The following is a 17102-nucleotide window of genomic DNA, read 5'->3' on the forward strand; positions in this document are numbered from 1 at the left end:
CCTTGAGGATGATTAAGCAATTAAATTGGTTACACTACCGATGGTCTCGGAAAAGGAATGACATTTATAGTCATAGCGGCGAAGTAAATGAACCAGGGTTTGGGTCTAGTTAGTCGAACCTAAGCCTCCTTTGACTAGACTTGGAGGGGAGGTTTGTGACAGGTGCATAAAGGTGGGGTCTGATAAGGTCAGGCAGTTAGGAGTCAAGGGGGCGTGGCAGTCAGAAGTCAAGGAGACGTGATAGTCAGAAGTCAAGGGGGTGTGACAGTCAGCAGTTAGGGGAAAAAAAGAGTTAAACCGCCTGACATCATCAGCCGCATAATTTCCGGTCGGGTATTGACAGATCAGGAGCCCAAAGCAGAGTCATAACACGTAACTTGGAGTAAGGCCTGACCTTCCTCAACTGGTCTAGTTCCCTCAACCTGATCTGCATAGATAGGCCTGGTACTTTCAGTTAGACAGCTCCCGGTCGACCCTTTAGTACTCCAATCATGAAAGAGAGGACCCTCGTCGTAGCTCGTCTCCCTCATCAAGACTTGGGTCATACGCCACATCCTAACGGCCATCCCAAGCTGCTCATAGCTAAACCCGGGTGGGACAAAATACACTAGGTGACAAACAATGTCAGGGAATCGTTACCGCCTATCAAAGAATAACTGTCAGATGTTAGAGAATATTCCAATGGCCTGCTAACATCTGCGAGTGGAACATTCTTTCAGTCCATAAGAGGGTGCCACGCATCCTCCATCACTCGACAGGCCTGACACCCGACATTCTCTGACATCGGTCAATTTCCAGAGATACGCACGGTCGTATAAAAAGGGAGGTCATCTTCCTTGAGCAGGTACGCGCACATTCTCACCTGTCTTCTATAATTTTTTTTCCTTCATACACTGTTCTTCTGGGAAAAAGTACCTAACTTGAGCGTCGGAAGATCTGCGCCGGAGACTTTTTTTCTGATTTCTGGTCTCTAACATTCAGTGTGCTTGTCTGAGTGTGTGCAGAGCTTAAGCACCATCGGCTTAGTCATCGTTGTCCGTCATCCCCACATGGGGGTCCTCTTTCCTGGGCACATACGCTAGGGGTGCCCCAATCGCCTCTCCGGTAACACCAATGACATCTCATCCGGCCTTCGTCTGACTCATATTTCGGACAGGATCAATTACCTTTGAGCCTCTCTTTGCTTGCTGTGGAAAGGGAAGAATCTGGTTGCATTGCAAAGAGAAAAGGAAAGAAGGGTTGGGAGATAGAAGAAACCTAGCGGTGATAGAGGGATAGAGGAAAGAAAACGAACGAAGAAGAGGTGGGAGAGGGAAGGAAATGATCGGATGGAAGGAAAAGTTTAGATTAATATATTTATAATATAATGACATTTATAAAATATGTTACTATAGGAAGTGTAATATGATAATTTTTATAAAAAAAATAATCAATGGTAAAGAGTGTCATTGGCCTTTGTTTGAGTATAATTTCTTTGTTTCACTGTTCTATTGAATCATTAATTTCTTCTCTCAACCATTGCTATTTTCTAGTCTAAGAATCAACAATTTTATGGCTGTTGAGACAGCCAGTCATCAGGGCCAATGAATCTGTTGTCAGTGAAGTGAGAAAGTTGTTCTCCAGAAAGTTTCTTTAACCAACTTACTCTTCTTGACTTAGATGAGCCTGGTCCCGTGCAACCTTCTTCTACATAAGTTGTCTTGCTCCTGAGAAACAAAAAGAAACCGATAAATTCATTCCTAGATAAAAATTGAACAATAGTGTCATTTATTATATCAAACATCAAGTAAGAATTTCTTACTGATCTGAGGAACCCCATGCTGCCCAACCCTCGGGTACAATATTGGCCGGCATGTATGTCTTGTAGAAAACCACAGTGGACCATTCGTTCCATGGTCTTCCGAGGTAGGTCTTGCCCGAGGCGCGAATGGTGCAAAACTTGAACACGAACCCGGTTGGACTACTTTTGTTCGACTTAGAATTGGCAGTCAGCCAACCTGATCCGATCGAATTTAGAACACAACTCTGCATGTAACATGATACAAATCTGATGTAGTGTCGACTTGATTAGCTCAACCTACAACAGCTTTTCAGTTGTTGGTTGTTAAGAGGTGAATTACCTTATACATGGATTGTGCAGAGCCAAAAATATAATCGACAGCACCTTCGATCCAACAATCGCTAAAAAAGTGTCGGCCAAGGTAATCGCACAAGGTGTCTTGGTAGCCAATGAAAGAACACCTGTAGAAGGAGTTCCTATCTCCTCCTACTAGAGCTGCCTCTGCTACTTGATAAGGTCCACCACTCGGTTGCTTAAATGAATTCTGTAAAGAAAGAGATGAAGTTTACATTATTACCATGAATAGTTTTGTGTTATGAAATTTACCCAAAATTTGTATTGAAGTTTACATTTATATTGGCTAATATATAAATGTGACATTTATACTGAAAATGTGTATTATTGAACTAATTGTGCAATTGGACTAGTTAATCAATACACCCCCTGTGATTAGATGCAATGGAATTTAATCCTAGACATATAACTTGATTTGATAATTAGGAGACTGTATTTTTAGTTTTTTTTTTTTTTGTTGAAGTTCAACCAATTAGTTTGTCATAGTTATTTCTGATTATAAGTCCAATTCGATCAAGCCACTCTCTAGTTTGACCTAATTTACTAGAGATTTATACAGAATTCTCACCACAAATGCAATATCGCGAGCAACAAAATCATTGGCAAATACCCTGAAGGTCGCACAATTCATGGTATCTCCACGATCATTCCACTCTATGCTAGTCTTGCTAACACCTTCACCTTGGAGCACAATAAATGATTTTTTCATTGGTATGTTAACCTTTTCCCTATAAGATATCAAAAATAAAGTATATCAACTACACTACGATATAAATTTCGATAAACTTATAACCATTTTTTAAAATAAAAAGAAGTGACATATTTATGCACAAAATTGAAGAGGAGTTTAGATGGAAGCCCCTTCTGTTCTCTAGCCTATCACCTATGCAAAGTTGAGAGTAATTGTTCTCAACTTCTAATTGGTCAATAACAAGAATTAATTACTGTCATATTGGCCTTCATACTAGTTTTGTCTATAAATATAGACCATATAATTCCTTTAGTGGCATAAAGCACACAAGTAAATGCAGTTAATTACAAGTCTATGCTGGAGACTAATTAATGGCAATGCTTTAACATCTAATTAAAGTAATTCTTATAATGTCATTTATACATATAGAGAAATGATACTTAAAGAAAAAAAATCTTAGTAAAAAGTTCACGATCCATCATTTTCATTTTTTATGGGTCTATCACTTCATGTGCCTATCCTTGAATTTTTCTTTAAGATTCTTTCTCTCTATATATCATTTTTCATGCATATAATACATAAGAGTTTAGAAAACTAACATACGAAAGGAAGATGGTCGAGAAGTCTGCACACTTATTTTACTTAGATGAATAGCAAGGAAAGAAGAGGAAGCAAAAAGCATATCGATTTATACTCTATGTTCAACAGTTCAAGAGTATCTATCACACTCCGTCGGTGTGATTCCCGCACACAGAAGTTACCCGGACAATATAATAAAAGAGACTTAGAAAAAATAAGGAATTCAATAGAGAGGAGAGGAGAGTATGTGGGACACGTGGAGAGATTTCGTGAGCGCGTGGCAAGGAAGGGAAAAATAAGGGAGGACAGAAAAGAAGAAAGAAAGGGGGAAAAAATTCAATAGGAAACAATACCTGTAAATCCCTTGGTTAACATGAATTTGAATCCATTTTTTATTGCCGTCAGGAATTGAATTAATGGCAGCTTGAATCGACTTGAAGTTTCCATGTCCTTTCTGATCAACAACGATGGTTTTTGTAATTGAAGCAGCTCCATCTGTGGATACACAAGAACTCAGAATCAACAGAAATGAGAACAATATGAAATACATGATGAAGATACGAGGTATGGAAAGATTCTATGGCATGCATATATAGAATTTTTGGTTGAGATTTCAATTTTTATAATAATTTTAGTTTATGGAAAGTATAATGTATATAAAAATTACAGAACATTCATTTTCAGTTTGAATAAATATTTATATACAATGCCCGGTTACAGGTTATTCTCCCTAGCTATCGTTCTTCATTTTTACCAGGTTAACTCACTATAAATGGAAGAAGGAATAGGAAAGGTACATTGTGAAAGAAAATGAATTTCATTTTATTATTTCAATTTTCTTTCCTTATGTACATTAATCGAAATTAATTATTCCATTTATATATCGAAAAAAAAGGATTCACTTTTTATATCATTATTTTATTTTATTTTATTTCCTTATCTTTGGCAGTAAAAGAGGTCTAATTAAGGATCTTCTTAAATATTTAAATTATTACATGAATTTAAAGATATTATCATTGTTATTATTAAATAAATAAATAAATAAAAATTTATTTAATAATAATATATATATATATATATATATATATATATATATATATATATATATATATATATATATATATATATATATATATATATATATATATATATATATATATATATCGAAGAACCAAGGAGGGAGAAGATGAGGCGCTGGATAGATGACTTTGTTGTTGACCGTGAGAAAACTCTAAGTTGGAAGAAGATGTGTTCGGGTTCAATCAAACTCCCACATTGAAAAGATATGGTAAAGATCATGGGGTTAAAAGGATGCATAATATCGCCACTGGCATGAGACTTTTTGGGATGAGCCCAAGAGCAAAGTCATGAGGGCCTAGGCCCAAAGTGGATAATATCATACCATTGTGGAGATATATGGATATCAGAGCTACAAGTTCTAATGGATTTCTTCAACATGTCGGGGACAACTTCTGCAAAGTTTGATATGGTGAAGTTTGACGGAACCGGAAACTTTGGATTATGACAAAGAAGAGTCAAGAGCTTGTTGGTGCAACAAGGCACGGTGAAGGTACTAGGAGAAAGAAAATCGGAAAGCATGGAGAGATCAGATTGACTTCAGGCGAAGGCAGTCAGTACATGTCAAAGTCATTGACAAACAAGTCGTATCTTAAATAGAAATTATTCGGGCTAAAGATGACAGAAGGAACCGATCTGAGCCAACACATCAACGTATTCAACCAGATTGTAAGTGATCTGAAGCGGGTTGATGTGAAGATCGAAGACGAAGATAAGGCGCCGATGCTGTTGAATTATCTATTTTTATCTCCTACGTACGAGAATTTGGTTACTACTTTGATGTGGGGGTAAGGAAACTTTCAAATTGGAGGAGATCACAGGTGCATTGCTAGGTTTTCACCAAAGGAAGAAAACAAGCGATAAAGTTTATCAGGGAGAAGGATTTGTGGTAAATAATAACCAAGAGCATGGTAGGAGTAAATCTTGACATGGATCGGGTAACAACAACAAGGTTCGATCTAAATCGAGAAGGAAGAAGGTGTTCACGTGCTACAAATGTGGAGGTAAAGGTCATATCAAGAGAGATTGTTCAGAGATAAAGAAATATGTTACAAAAAAACAAAGGTAGTTCGACAAAGTCTGCAAATATAGTTGAAGAAGAAAATTCAGAGAGCGATGATGTAGATATGCTATTAGTTATGTCGAGTTTGAAGCAGCTGACAGATGCATGGATCTTAGACTCTGCATGTTTATATCACATGACTCCAAACAAGGAGTAGTTTGATACCTATAGGATAGTGGATTCTTGTTCAGTGTTGATGAGAAACAATGCGTTATGTAAAGTTATCGGCATAGGAAACGTCAAAATCAAGATGTTTGATGGTGTGATTAGAACTTTATGTGATGTCAGATATATACCAGAGCTAAGGAAGAACTTGATCTCACTAAGCACACTGGATGGTATTGGTTGTAATTACGAATCAGTGAGTGGGGTGATGAAGGTCAGCAAGGGAGCTCTGACGGTAATGAAAGGACAAAAGGTAGTAGGAAACATCTACAAGTTGATAGGGACTATAGTTGTAGGTGGAGTCTGAATCAGACAATATTGTCTTGTGGCATATGCGGCTAGGGCATATGGTTGAACGTGGGATGTTAGAACTTCACAAGAGATATTTGTTGAAGGGTGTCAAGACGTGCAAGCTTGAATTCTGCAAATTCTGTGTCCTTGGGAAACAGAGCAAAGTGCAATTCAAGATGATAGCAAACAAGACAGAGGGGATTCTGGACTACATACATACGGATCTCTGGGGACCAACCAGTGTAGCATCACGTGGAGGAAACTTGTATTTGGTGAGTTTTACTAATGATTTCTCACGAAAGGTCTGTTGGACCAATCTGGATACCCTAGGTTTTGATGTTTGGGCAAAGGTTTAAGTAAGGTTTATTGTTGTATTTGATATTCATTGTGAGTGTGCAGGATACAGGTACAACAAGGAAATCCAAGTGTGATCTTGGCAAAGGAGGAAAGTCCAAGGATAAGTCTTGGCGGTGTAAGTCCAAATATGTAGTCTTGGCAATGTAAGTCCAAGTGTGACTTGGTAATGGATGAAGTCCCGGAGGTGTGACCTCTTGGCAAAGGAAGACCCGACAATAATGACAAGGCCAATGGAAGCTCCAGAAGGTAAGATGTGAAGGATGGGGAGACATCCGAGGGACACAAGGCTGATGGAGGAGGCTAGAAGGCTAGGTCTAGGTTGGTCGGGTGAGGACGAGTGCTCAGTGAATGTACTTTGGGGTTAAATCTTAGGTTTAGGGTTACTGTAGCGTTACTGTAGAAATACTGTAGCGTTACTATAGTAGTACTGTAGCAGTCGACTGGTGGTTTCATTAGTCGACTGATGCAGTCGACTGGTGCAGTTGACTGAGAGCGAATAGAGGGCTGGTATTGAGCCATTGGACTGTAACGGTCGAATTTCCATAGAGGGCAGGCGACTGATGGTTTTGGCAGTCTACTGGAAGGCGGGATTTTTCAACCGTGACCTATATAACCAAGACTTAGAAGCTTGGTTGAGGTTGACGAAATAGAGGTGGTTAACCCCTATTAGTAGTCTACCTGTGCCATAGCATCTCAAGTGTTCTTGTGAGAGTTGTGGTGAGGTTTCTCCATCCACAAGGAGCTACGTGAGCTAGCCGGAGTTTGCCAGGGAGTCATCCACCGACGGATCGGGATCGTCCACCTTACGGATAGTCATGGAGTAGGAGCCCTAATCTCTGAACCACGTTAAATGATCGTGTAGCTTGGTTTGCATTTCTTGTCTTGTATTGAGATTAGCTTTCTACTTGTTTGTTTGTATTTCCTCTATGTAACTAACAAGTGTAGGAAGAAGCGATCGATTTGGTGAGACGCTATTCACCCCCCCCCCTAGCGGACGTCAAGGTCCCAACAAGGTCTGGGTATACTTTATGTGTCACAAGTCGGAAATTGTTGCAAAGTTTAAACTATGAAAAACTGAAGTAGAGAATTAGACTGGAAGAAAGATTAAATGCCTTAGGTCAGACAATGAGACTGAGTACATAGATTCAAAATTTCAAAAATTTTGTGAGCACCATGGGATAATGAGGCACTTCTCGATTCGTAGAACACCTCAGCAGAATGGGGTAATGGAAAGGTTGAATAGGATAATCATTAAGAAGACAAGATGTCTCAGGTTGAATGTAGGGCTTGCAAAGAATTTCTGAGTGAAAGCAGTTAACATGACATGTTATCTCATTAATAGATCACCAAGGGTGTGATGTGCGTAGATTATATACTCTTTTATGTATGTTTTTATGTACATTTACATACTTTGAGCATGCTTGATCTATGCACTTTTATACTTCCAGCTTTCCTTTTAGCATATTTACTCTTTTAGTTCGGAGATCTGCTTTTTGTGCATTTTCTATACACAGGAGTCGAAATTGGTGAAGATTATGCGTCCTCGGGCAAGCTTGGAAGGAATTGAAGGGAGAGAGCATCAGGCCGTGTACCACACACGGCCGTGTAGTTTTAACAGGAAGGGAAGAGGACATGGTTGTGTGAATCTCACACGGTCGTGTCTTGATTTGAAGAAATTAGAGCAGATGCCTTACATGGCCGTGTAGATCTACACGGCCGTGTGAGGTTTCCAGAGGCCAAGCAGGTGGTGGCCGTGTGCACCACACGACCGTGTAGCATTTCCAGAGGCCAAGCAGGTGGTGGCCGTGTGCACCACATGGCCGTGTAGCATTTCCAGAGAACAGAAGGGTCCTGGCCGTGTGAGTCACACGGCCGGGCAGCTTTGGTAGAGAAGGAACTGGACATGGCCGTGTGAATCTCACACGGCCGTGTCATGGGGCCGTGTGGCGCCCGATTTCCTCCTCTATTTAAACCCTCCTTCATGAATTGAAAGGGGATCTCTCCCCCTTTGGGAGAAGGCAAGATTTGGTGGTTTCCTCTCATTCTTGGGAGGATTTCTGGGCGATTCGAGGGGAGTTCTTGATGATTTCGACTCCGAAGCGAGGATTGGATCCGAAGACGAGGCTTCTTCGTAGATAAGTTTTCTCTTTCCCCCTTTTCTTGGTTTCTTGGATTGGGGATTTAAGAAATGCTTGTAATCTTTATTTCTTCGGGTATTCTTCCTCGATTCATGGAGTAGATCTTGTATTCTAGGATTAAGGGAGTATTTGTACGATGGATTGATGTAATCTCTTATGGATTTGCCATTTTCTTGTTTCCATGACATTGTCTTGCTTGTATCAATTAGATCTTGAATGATTAATGGTGATTTGTGCTTAATTCTCATTCTTGATTGATTGTTTGGATTTCTTGTGGACTTTGTAAAGATAAACTCTCACTCGATCATCCGAGGGATCCACGTGACAGGTGCAAGCCCGTGTAAGGACGTTTGAGAGATAATCTTGAAGAAGAAATAGGAATATTCAAGAGAGTAGGATGAATCTTGTGATTAGTTTCTTGTATCTTGATAGATTAATAAGTTGTGGGCTTCTATGTTGATATCCGAGGAAGGCATAGTAATAGGTGCGCTTCTGTGTAAGAACAACGTAGGTTCATGTCTAATTAATCATATTTAGATACATTTCTTAGTCCTTAGCCGGTTATCTATTGCAAGAGAGAACCGGCAACTTTCTACAAGTGTTTGGCAATTGAGGGATAAGAATTGGTGAACCATTTACATTCAAGAAATCTTACAAAGAAACCGAAACTCCTAGAATCTCCCTTTATCTTAACCCAAAATACTAAACTCTTGTTTGTCGATCTTTAATATTAGATTTGTTTACCTTCACTTTGCATTTGAAACAATTGGATAATTGTTTAGCTAATTCGCATTGAGACATTTCTAGTGCTTATTCCAGTCCCTGTGGATACGATAATCTTTTATATTACTTGCGACATTTCCGTACACTTGCGGAGCGTTACAAGTTTTTGGCGCCGTTGCCGGGGACTGCGCTATAACATTAGGAATTATCAATTGAGTTAGACTAAACATAACATTTGTTTTCCTTTCATATTGCATAGTTGTAACTAATCATTAGATTTCTGATTTTACTTTCTTGTATAACTTTTACTTCTTGTTAATTTTTTTTGTACAAATTCAATTCTGCATTTTTGATTCTTTTATTTTTCTGTTGAATTGTCATTTGCTATCTTGTTCTTGTGTATGCGAAGATCTAACTTTGCAGGGGAATTCTTTCCTTTTGACCCTGAGATTGATAGAACTTTCCATAAAAGAAGAATTCTGCAAAGGCAAATTGAAGAACAGGAACATTTGAACATGGCGAATAGACCACTCAAGGATTATGCTGCACCTTATGCAAGAGGTTTTCGATCTAGTATTTCAAGACCTTCAGTGGAAGCTAATAACTTTGAGATCAAACCCGCAATTATATCTATGGTGCAGCAGAACCAATTTGGTGGAGGACCTCATGAAGACCCCAATCAACACTTAGAGGTCTTTTATGAAATATGTGGTACCATGAAAATGAATGGAGTTCCTTCAGAAGCAGTTAGATTATTATTATTTGGGTTTTCTTTAAGAGATAGGGCAAAACAATGGCTGAATTCTTTAGCCCCTAATAGCATCACCACTTGGGAGCGGTGTGAGCAACAGTTTCTTGATAAATTCTATCCACCAAGCAAAACAGCTCATATGAGAAATTTAATTGCAAGCTTCAAGCAAACTGACTCAGAATCTCTTTTTGAAGCATGGGATAGCTATAATAGTATGCTCAGACAATGCCCGCATCATGGGTTAGAAAGATGGTTAGTGTTGCACACTTTTTATAATGGTATCAACTATCATACCAAAGTGTCCCTTGATTCAGCTGCTGGAGGGGCACTTATGAATAAAAGTTTAGATGAAGCTGAAGAAATTATTGACAGTGTAGCACGAAATCATCATCAATGGGCAAATGAAAGAAGTGGTGGCTATTCTTCTGTAAACCCAACAATTAAAGCATCAGGGAAGTTTGATGTAGATGCAGTCACTCTTTTGTCTGCAAAATTGGACGCTCTTACAAAGAAATTTGAGAATATGGGGACTAGTGCTAATATGGTCAATGCTATTAGTACATCTTGTGAAGTATGTGGGAGTTCAGAGCACTCAAATGACTCATGTCCATTGAGAGCTATCACTGCACAAATTAATCAACTGGAACAATGTGATGCAATCATGAGTTACAATCAAAGGCAGAACAACCCATACTCAAATACTTATAACCCTGGATGGAAGAGCCATCCCAATTTTTCTTACAGAAATAGTCAAGATCAAGGACCATCTATGGGGGCAAGACCAAATTTTCAAGCTGGGCAACAAAATTTTCAACATCTATCTTCTCAAGGCTTACCAAAGTCAAATATTGAAAAGATGCTTGAAGAAATTATCTCAAGTCAGAATGAAATGAAGCAAGATTTAGCAAAGCTCATTCAGAGAATGGATAATTCTGAAAAGCATCAAAAGATCCAGGATAGTCAAATTGCCCAACTAGCTTCCTCATCATCCAGAGCACCAGGACAACTTCCAGGAAAACCTGATGTGAATCCTATGGAGCATTGCAATAGAATTGAGCTTAGGAGCGGACGGACCTTGGGAGACTCCCAAGTGACTGCTCCAAAAGGGATACAAAAAGAAGAAGAGCTCTCTCCTCTTATACCAAATCAGATTCAAGCTAATGAGGAGAGTACCATTGAGGTTGAAGAGACTCTTCCACTGAACCATCAGAGCAAAGCTGTCCCTTTTCCTTAGAGACTTACAATACTCAAGAAAGATGAAGAATTTGGCAAGTTTTTAGAAAAAGTTAAGGAAATTTGTGTAGAGGTACCTCTTATTGATGCTATTCTTCAAATGCCTAGATTTGCCAAATTCCTGAAGGATCTCATGTCAAACAAGAGAAGAAGAGGAGAGGTTGAGACCATTGCGCTTAGTGAGAAATGTAGTGCTATTTTGGAGAAGAACACTTCCCCAAAACTAAAGGACCCAGGGAGCTTTTATATTCCTTGCAACATAGGAAAAGAATTTTTTGAAAAAGCTTTTTGTGATTTGGGGGCAAGTGTTAGCCTCATTCCCTATTCAATTTGTAATAAATTAGGTCTCAAAAATATTAAACTTACTACTATGACACTTCAACTTGCCGATCATTCCTGCAGGTACCCTTTGGGTATTATAGAAGATGTGCCAGTAGAGGTGGATGGGAATGTTATTCCCACAGATTTTGTCGTGTTGGACATGGAAGAGGACCCCAGGATTCCTATCATATTAGGAAGACCTTTCCTTGCTACAGCTGGAGCTATAATTGATGTCAAAAATCATAAGCTTTCTTTGGTAATTGGTAAGGAAAGGTTGGAATATGATTTATCTAATATCTCTAACCATGTCTCGTCTCTTTTAAATGCTTGTAGCAGGACAAGCATTTATAAACTTGAGGAATGGAATTTCCATCCTCATGGAAGGCCACCAAACGAAGGAGACAATGTGGTGGAAGATGTTGGGAGAAGATCTCCCAACAAAAACGAAAAGTATATCTGTCCTCCAAGGGTGAGAAAAAGAAGTGAATGATCAAGTTTGGTCGAGCTAAAGACCTTAAACAAGCGCTTCTTGGGAGGCAACCCAAGGGTTCTTTTTGTTAGTTTTGATTTGTATTTTAATTTCTTTTAGTTTGATGCATTCTTTTGATTTTGTTTTCAGGTTAGGTGCAAAACAGAGCCCAGCCGTGTGCTATACACGGCCAGGCAAAGGTTGCAGAGAAGGGAAGTGCTTGGGCCGTGTCATCCAGACATGGCCGTGTAGGATCTCCCGAGGAGAAAAAGGTCTAGGCCGTGTCCCAAACACGGCCGTGCAAAGAATTCTGAGGAGAACGTGTCCCAGACACGGCCGTGCGAAGAATCCAGAGAAGGAAGAGGGGGAGGCCGTGTGGATCTGCACGGCCCGTGTAGGAGAGTTATTAAAGTCTTCTTTCTACCTTACACGGCCAGATCTTGGCCGTGTTCCGAACACCCCCAACTCTCCAAAACATCTCTTTCTCTCCCAATCTCTTAAAAACTCCTCTCTAATCTCTCAAGATCTCTTAGATCCAGATTCTCCTCCTCTCTAAGACTTGGACTTTTTGTTCTCCTAACCTAAGATCTTTGCTCTTTGAAGTTTTGTTCTTTGAGTTCCATTTTTCCAACCCTAGACAATTCTTCCCCTATCTAAACTCATCAAGATGTCCAATATTTTGAAGAAACTTCGCAAAGGAGGTGGTGGATCCAGTGGAGACAAAGAGAAGGAGCCATCAAGGGACAAAGGAAAACAACCAGTGAAGGGCAAAGGAAAAAGGACTTCACGCAACGAAGGTAATGGCAATGAATTCAATATTGTGTTTAGAAATGATGATCAAGTAACTAGATTTGCAATTCTTGTCAATAAAAAGATAGTGTGTACTAGATATATGGACCCAACTGTTCTTGATATGCTTGGAATTAGGGAAGATGTAGATTTGATGATTGGGTTTTTGGATTGGAGTGATATTATGTACACACATTTGCCTACATATCCTCGTCTTGTTTTGGAATTTTTAAGTTCATTGGATGTCCATTTTACTAATGAAGATGATTATTTTGGAAAAATCTCATTTAGACTAATGAATCAAGAATTTCTATGGGCATTTAGTGACTTTAATTCTTGTTTTGGATTAACCACCGGTAGCCCTCGTAGGTTTGATCCAAGGTTTAATTGGAATCATTTTTGGAATGCAATAACTGGGTTAGATCAACCTTATGAGCCTTCAAGAGCTAAGGCCTCCCATATGCAAAACCCCATCTTTAAGTATCTACATAGAGTCATGAGTAAAACTATTTTTGGTAGGGGAGAGAGTGATGGGGTGGTTAAAAAGATAGAGCTTTATGCTTTATGGGCTATGCTTTATAAGGTTGAATTTGATTCTGGTTTTCATTTTGTTCAAACCTTATTAAGATCTGCTAGGGCATCATCGGGATCAATTGTTTTTGGTGGTTTGATTACCCGAATAGCTTATAATTTAAATCTTGATGTTGATGGGTTGGAAATAATTCATGGTAATGACATGATTGACATTGATGCATGTCTTGCTATGAAAATGATCGTTCGGGATAAGAATGATTTCGCGTTTCCTAGGAGGAGTGGTTCTCCTTTACCCCTTCCTTTTCCTGAACGAACTACTATTCGTAACCCGGCTAATTGGGTAATTTCTGAGTTAGATTTTGAGGATAACCCTTATATAGCTGGAGACACTGAGCCACATCATGAGCCCTCGTCATCTGGACACCCACAGCCTTCTAGTTTTATGGAGCCTGCCAGACATTCTTTTGCATATGGCATGGGATCTTCTAGGTTTGATTTTTCAGATTTTCGTACGTCTCTAGAATCACTTCATGAGAAGCAAGATGCCCAACGAAAAATGTTGGAGGGACGCTTCTCTTTATCTGATGATCAGTTTAGGGAGGTACAAAATCATTTTCAGTTTTCGAGGAATTTTCAAGGTCAAGTGGCTGAGTTTGTGCAGGATTATGATACTGATCAGGCTAGGATGAGAGATTTTATGCAGAGCATGATGCTTACTAGCCAACAAGTAGATGCTTTATATGAGTATCATAGATCCTTGGGTGAGATTCCAGGTTTTCCTAGTTTTCCTATTGGCCAACCACGTCGTAGACCTCCTTTCCCTCGTCCACCTCCACCTCCTCCACCATATTGATTTCATCGGGACGATGAAAAGTTTAAGTCTGGGGGGGTGTCATGTAGTTTTTAGTTTTTGTTAGTTTTTCATGTTGGTTCTTATTTTCATTGCTTGTTGCTTTATTTTGCTTGTTTTTGAAATAATCATGGCAAATTCTGAGAACATCAAATCTTCACTTATATGCTTTCTTGGATTCAAGTGAAATGTTAGCACGATTATTGTCTTGATTCACGATGTTCGAATGATGCTAGTAATAAACTTTGTGTAGTTCTTTTTTCTATCTTGGGAAGCATTAATAAGCTAAAAATCTTATGGTGATGAGTTTTAGTTTTGGTTCAATCTTAAGGATTTTATTTTCACTACACTTGTGCTTGATGCTTGAATAGTTGATGTCATTGAAATAGTTATGATTCATCTTATTTGCTTAGTACTTGGTTTCCATGGTGATTTCTCAACTTTCATTTTGGTTACTGGATGAGGCTCAAATCATTAAAGCTCATTTGGAAAAATCAAAATATCCCAACATGTGTACTAAAAGTACATTTGTGAATAAGTTTTGCACAATGCAAACACTTATAAAAAAAAAATAAGGGATATAAAAAACAGTTGTCATGAGTGGAATCTAGCAAGTCATCCCTTTGAGACCGAGTTAGGTTACTGGGGAAATGACTGCTTAGCTTCTCTTGAGATTGAGTACACCTTTGAGACCTTGGGTTAGTTGAGAAATATGAACCCTAGCATAAGACTTTCCCTCAGCATTGGAGACACTAGATCGATATCCTAAACCCGATCTATCATTGTTGGGTCTTTGACTACCCAACACCGTACCTAAACCCTTAGATCCAACATTGAATCTTTATAGGATTTTCTCCAACTTATCAAGCTTTACCTTCAAATCTTGATTTTCCTTTTCTAGGTTCCTAATCCTAGAGTTGATATGTCCACTTTGGACATTCCTAGACCTACCCTTCCTAGGCATGTGTCTCCCCTTCTTGGAATTAATGCCTTGATTCTCTATTACCTTCTTCTCCTTAGGTAATGAGAGTTTAAGTTGTCTAGGTCTATCATGCATAAATTTCCTAGGGTTTTGATCTACATTAACCCTATTTCTATCATGATATTTGAAACCTAAATTTTGCATGGGTAAATAATAACAATTATTTTTAGCATGCATGGAGGAGTTTAAATTTGAATTAAACTTCAAGTTAGGATATACCTCCCTTACCCTTGAAGCCCCCCCTCCCTTGATTTGAGCTCCTCTTCTTCTCTTTCTCCCATTTCTTCAATTGCACTAGCTTCTTGATATCTCCCTTCTTGGGGCATTTGGTATGGTAGTGACCCTTTTCTTCACACATGAAGCACACGATGTGTATTCTTCTCTTTTGAGCTTCTTCATTCCTACAACCCACATTAGTATCTAAAATAATTTGAGTGAGTTTAGGTTGTACCTCTTTCTTACCCATAGGACATCTACTCTTGTAGTGTCCCTTTTCATTGCACCTAAAGCACATAATGTGGTCCTTTGACTTTGCTTCAGTGGAGGTGCTCACAAGGTTGACCTCCAAGACTTCTTCTTCGCTTATCTTGGATTCTTCTTCAACCCTTGAGGATGTTTCCTCATCCACACTTGTGGATTGAATTTCTTCATCCTCCTTCTCCTCCTCGGAGGTTGAGTATGATTCAACTTCCATTTGCTCCTCCTCAACTTGAGCAATTAAACCCATCTCCTTGGGTTCTTCATCTTCTTGTGTAGGTTTAGGTTCTTCTTGTTAGAGTGTATACTAAAAGTCTAGCTTTTTGTATAAATAGTTATTTTGAAATAAGAATCACATTGGTCAAATGTCTACATTTATGCTAAGTGTAGTTGTCCATTTAATTTATATTGAAGATAACATGGTGTGAGGAGACACACAGAAGTTCATGTTATCAGTTCCTTATAAATTATAAACAGTAGCTCACAACCAAGATAGAATGGGACAAACCATTGGGGGTGGTTGTAGTGTAATTTGGTATTAGTTTATCTTAACAATAAAATTACACTAGTACACTATGAGTATATTGAGAAGGACCATTTGAGGTAGTCTCTTTTTTATACTGACTACATAAAAGAACAAAACCTCTATTATTATGGAAGTACACACTCTCAATCATGATATAATAACAAGCACATATACTTAATATTTATTTCTTTAATTTATCAAAGGGTGTGATTTAGTTCGTTAAATCAATAGACTCGATAAGTTGGGAAATGAGATTATTTATATGGTGTGTTGTTGATTATAGAATGAAACTATGTCCTAGTAATCTAGGTTGATGATGCCCCCTTGAGGAGCTCATAAGGATTGACATGTAAACCTTGCAGGTGAACTTAGTCCGACATGACAATAAGGTTGAGTGGTACTACTCTTGGAGCTAGATATTAATTAAGTGAGTTGTCAGTAACTCATTTAATTAGTGGGCATTCAATATCTTAAACACAGGGAGACTAACACACTCATGATATGAAGGAGCCCATATTGTAATATGGGATTGGTGCGGTAGTGCAATAATAACTCTTTAGTGGTATGAGTTATTATTGATGAACTTGAGTTGGATGTTCGGGGTGAACATGGGAAGCTCAAGCTCATCGGGAGACCAAAACCAATTCCTCCTCTCGGCCCTTGTTGTAGCCTCTTATTTATAAAACCTTATATCCACTTAGAGCCAAGCTTTTTATCCATCTCATTATGGTCGGCCAAGCCAAGCTTGGAGCCCAAGCTAGGGTCGGCCAAGCTAAAGGATGGAGCCAAGATTATGGTCAGCCAAGCTTGGAGCCCTTCTTATCCATCTCATTATGGCCGACCAAGCCAAGCTTGGAGCCCAAGCTAGGGTCAGCCAAGTCAAAGGATGGAGCCAAGATTATGGCCGACCATGCTTGGAGCCCAGGGAAGGTGGCCGACCACATTAAAATAA

General features: G+C 39.0%; 1 protein-coding gene and 1 non-coding gene across 2 annotated transcripts in view; both read right to left on the reverse strand.

The window, feature by feature from the left end:
* Positions 1-1549: 1549 nt before the first annotated feature.
* Positions 1550-17102, reverse strand: part of LOC122005860 (probable pectinesterase 55) — a 30834-nt gene continuing 15281 nt past the window's right edge. Inside the window, exons 2-6 of the mRNA XM_042561098.1 lie at positions 3758-3899; positions 2703-2862; positions 2121-2324; positions 1802-2025; positions 1550-1706 (exon numbers count right to left, since the gene is read on the reverse strand). Of these exons, the coding sequence (XP_042417032.1) occupies positions 1550-1706; positions 1802-2025; positions 2121-2324; positions 2703-2862; positions 3758-3899 (887 nt within the window). The remainder of the gene's footprint in view (positions 1707-1801; positions 2026-2120; positions 2325-2702; positions 2863-3757; positions 3900-17102) is intronic.
* LOC122039263 lies at positions 10107-10212 on the reverse strand. Its single transcript, XR_006128123.1, has one exon. It is a non-coding gene; the product is annotated as a small nucleolar RNA R71 (small nucleolar RNA).

The sequence above is a fragment of the Zingiber officinale genome, chromosome 1A (genome assembly GCF_018446385.1).
Source record: "Zingiber officinale cultivar Zhangliang chromosome 1A, Zo_v1.1, whole genome shotgun sequence".
NCBI lineage: Eukaryota > Viridiplantae > Streptophyta > Magnoliopsida > Zingiberales > Zingiberaceae > Zingiber > Zingiber officinale.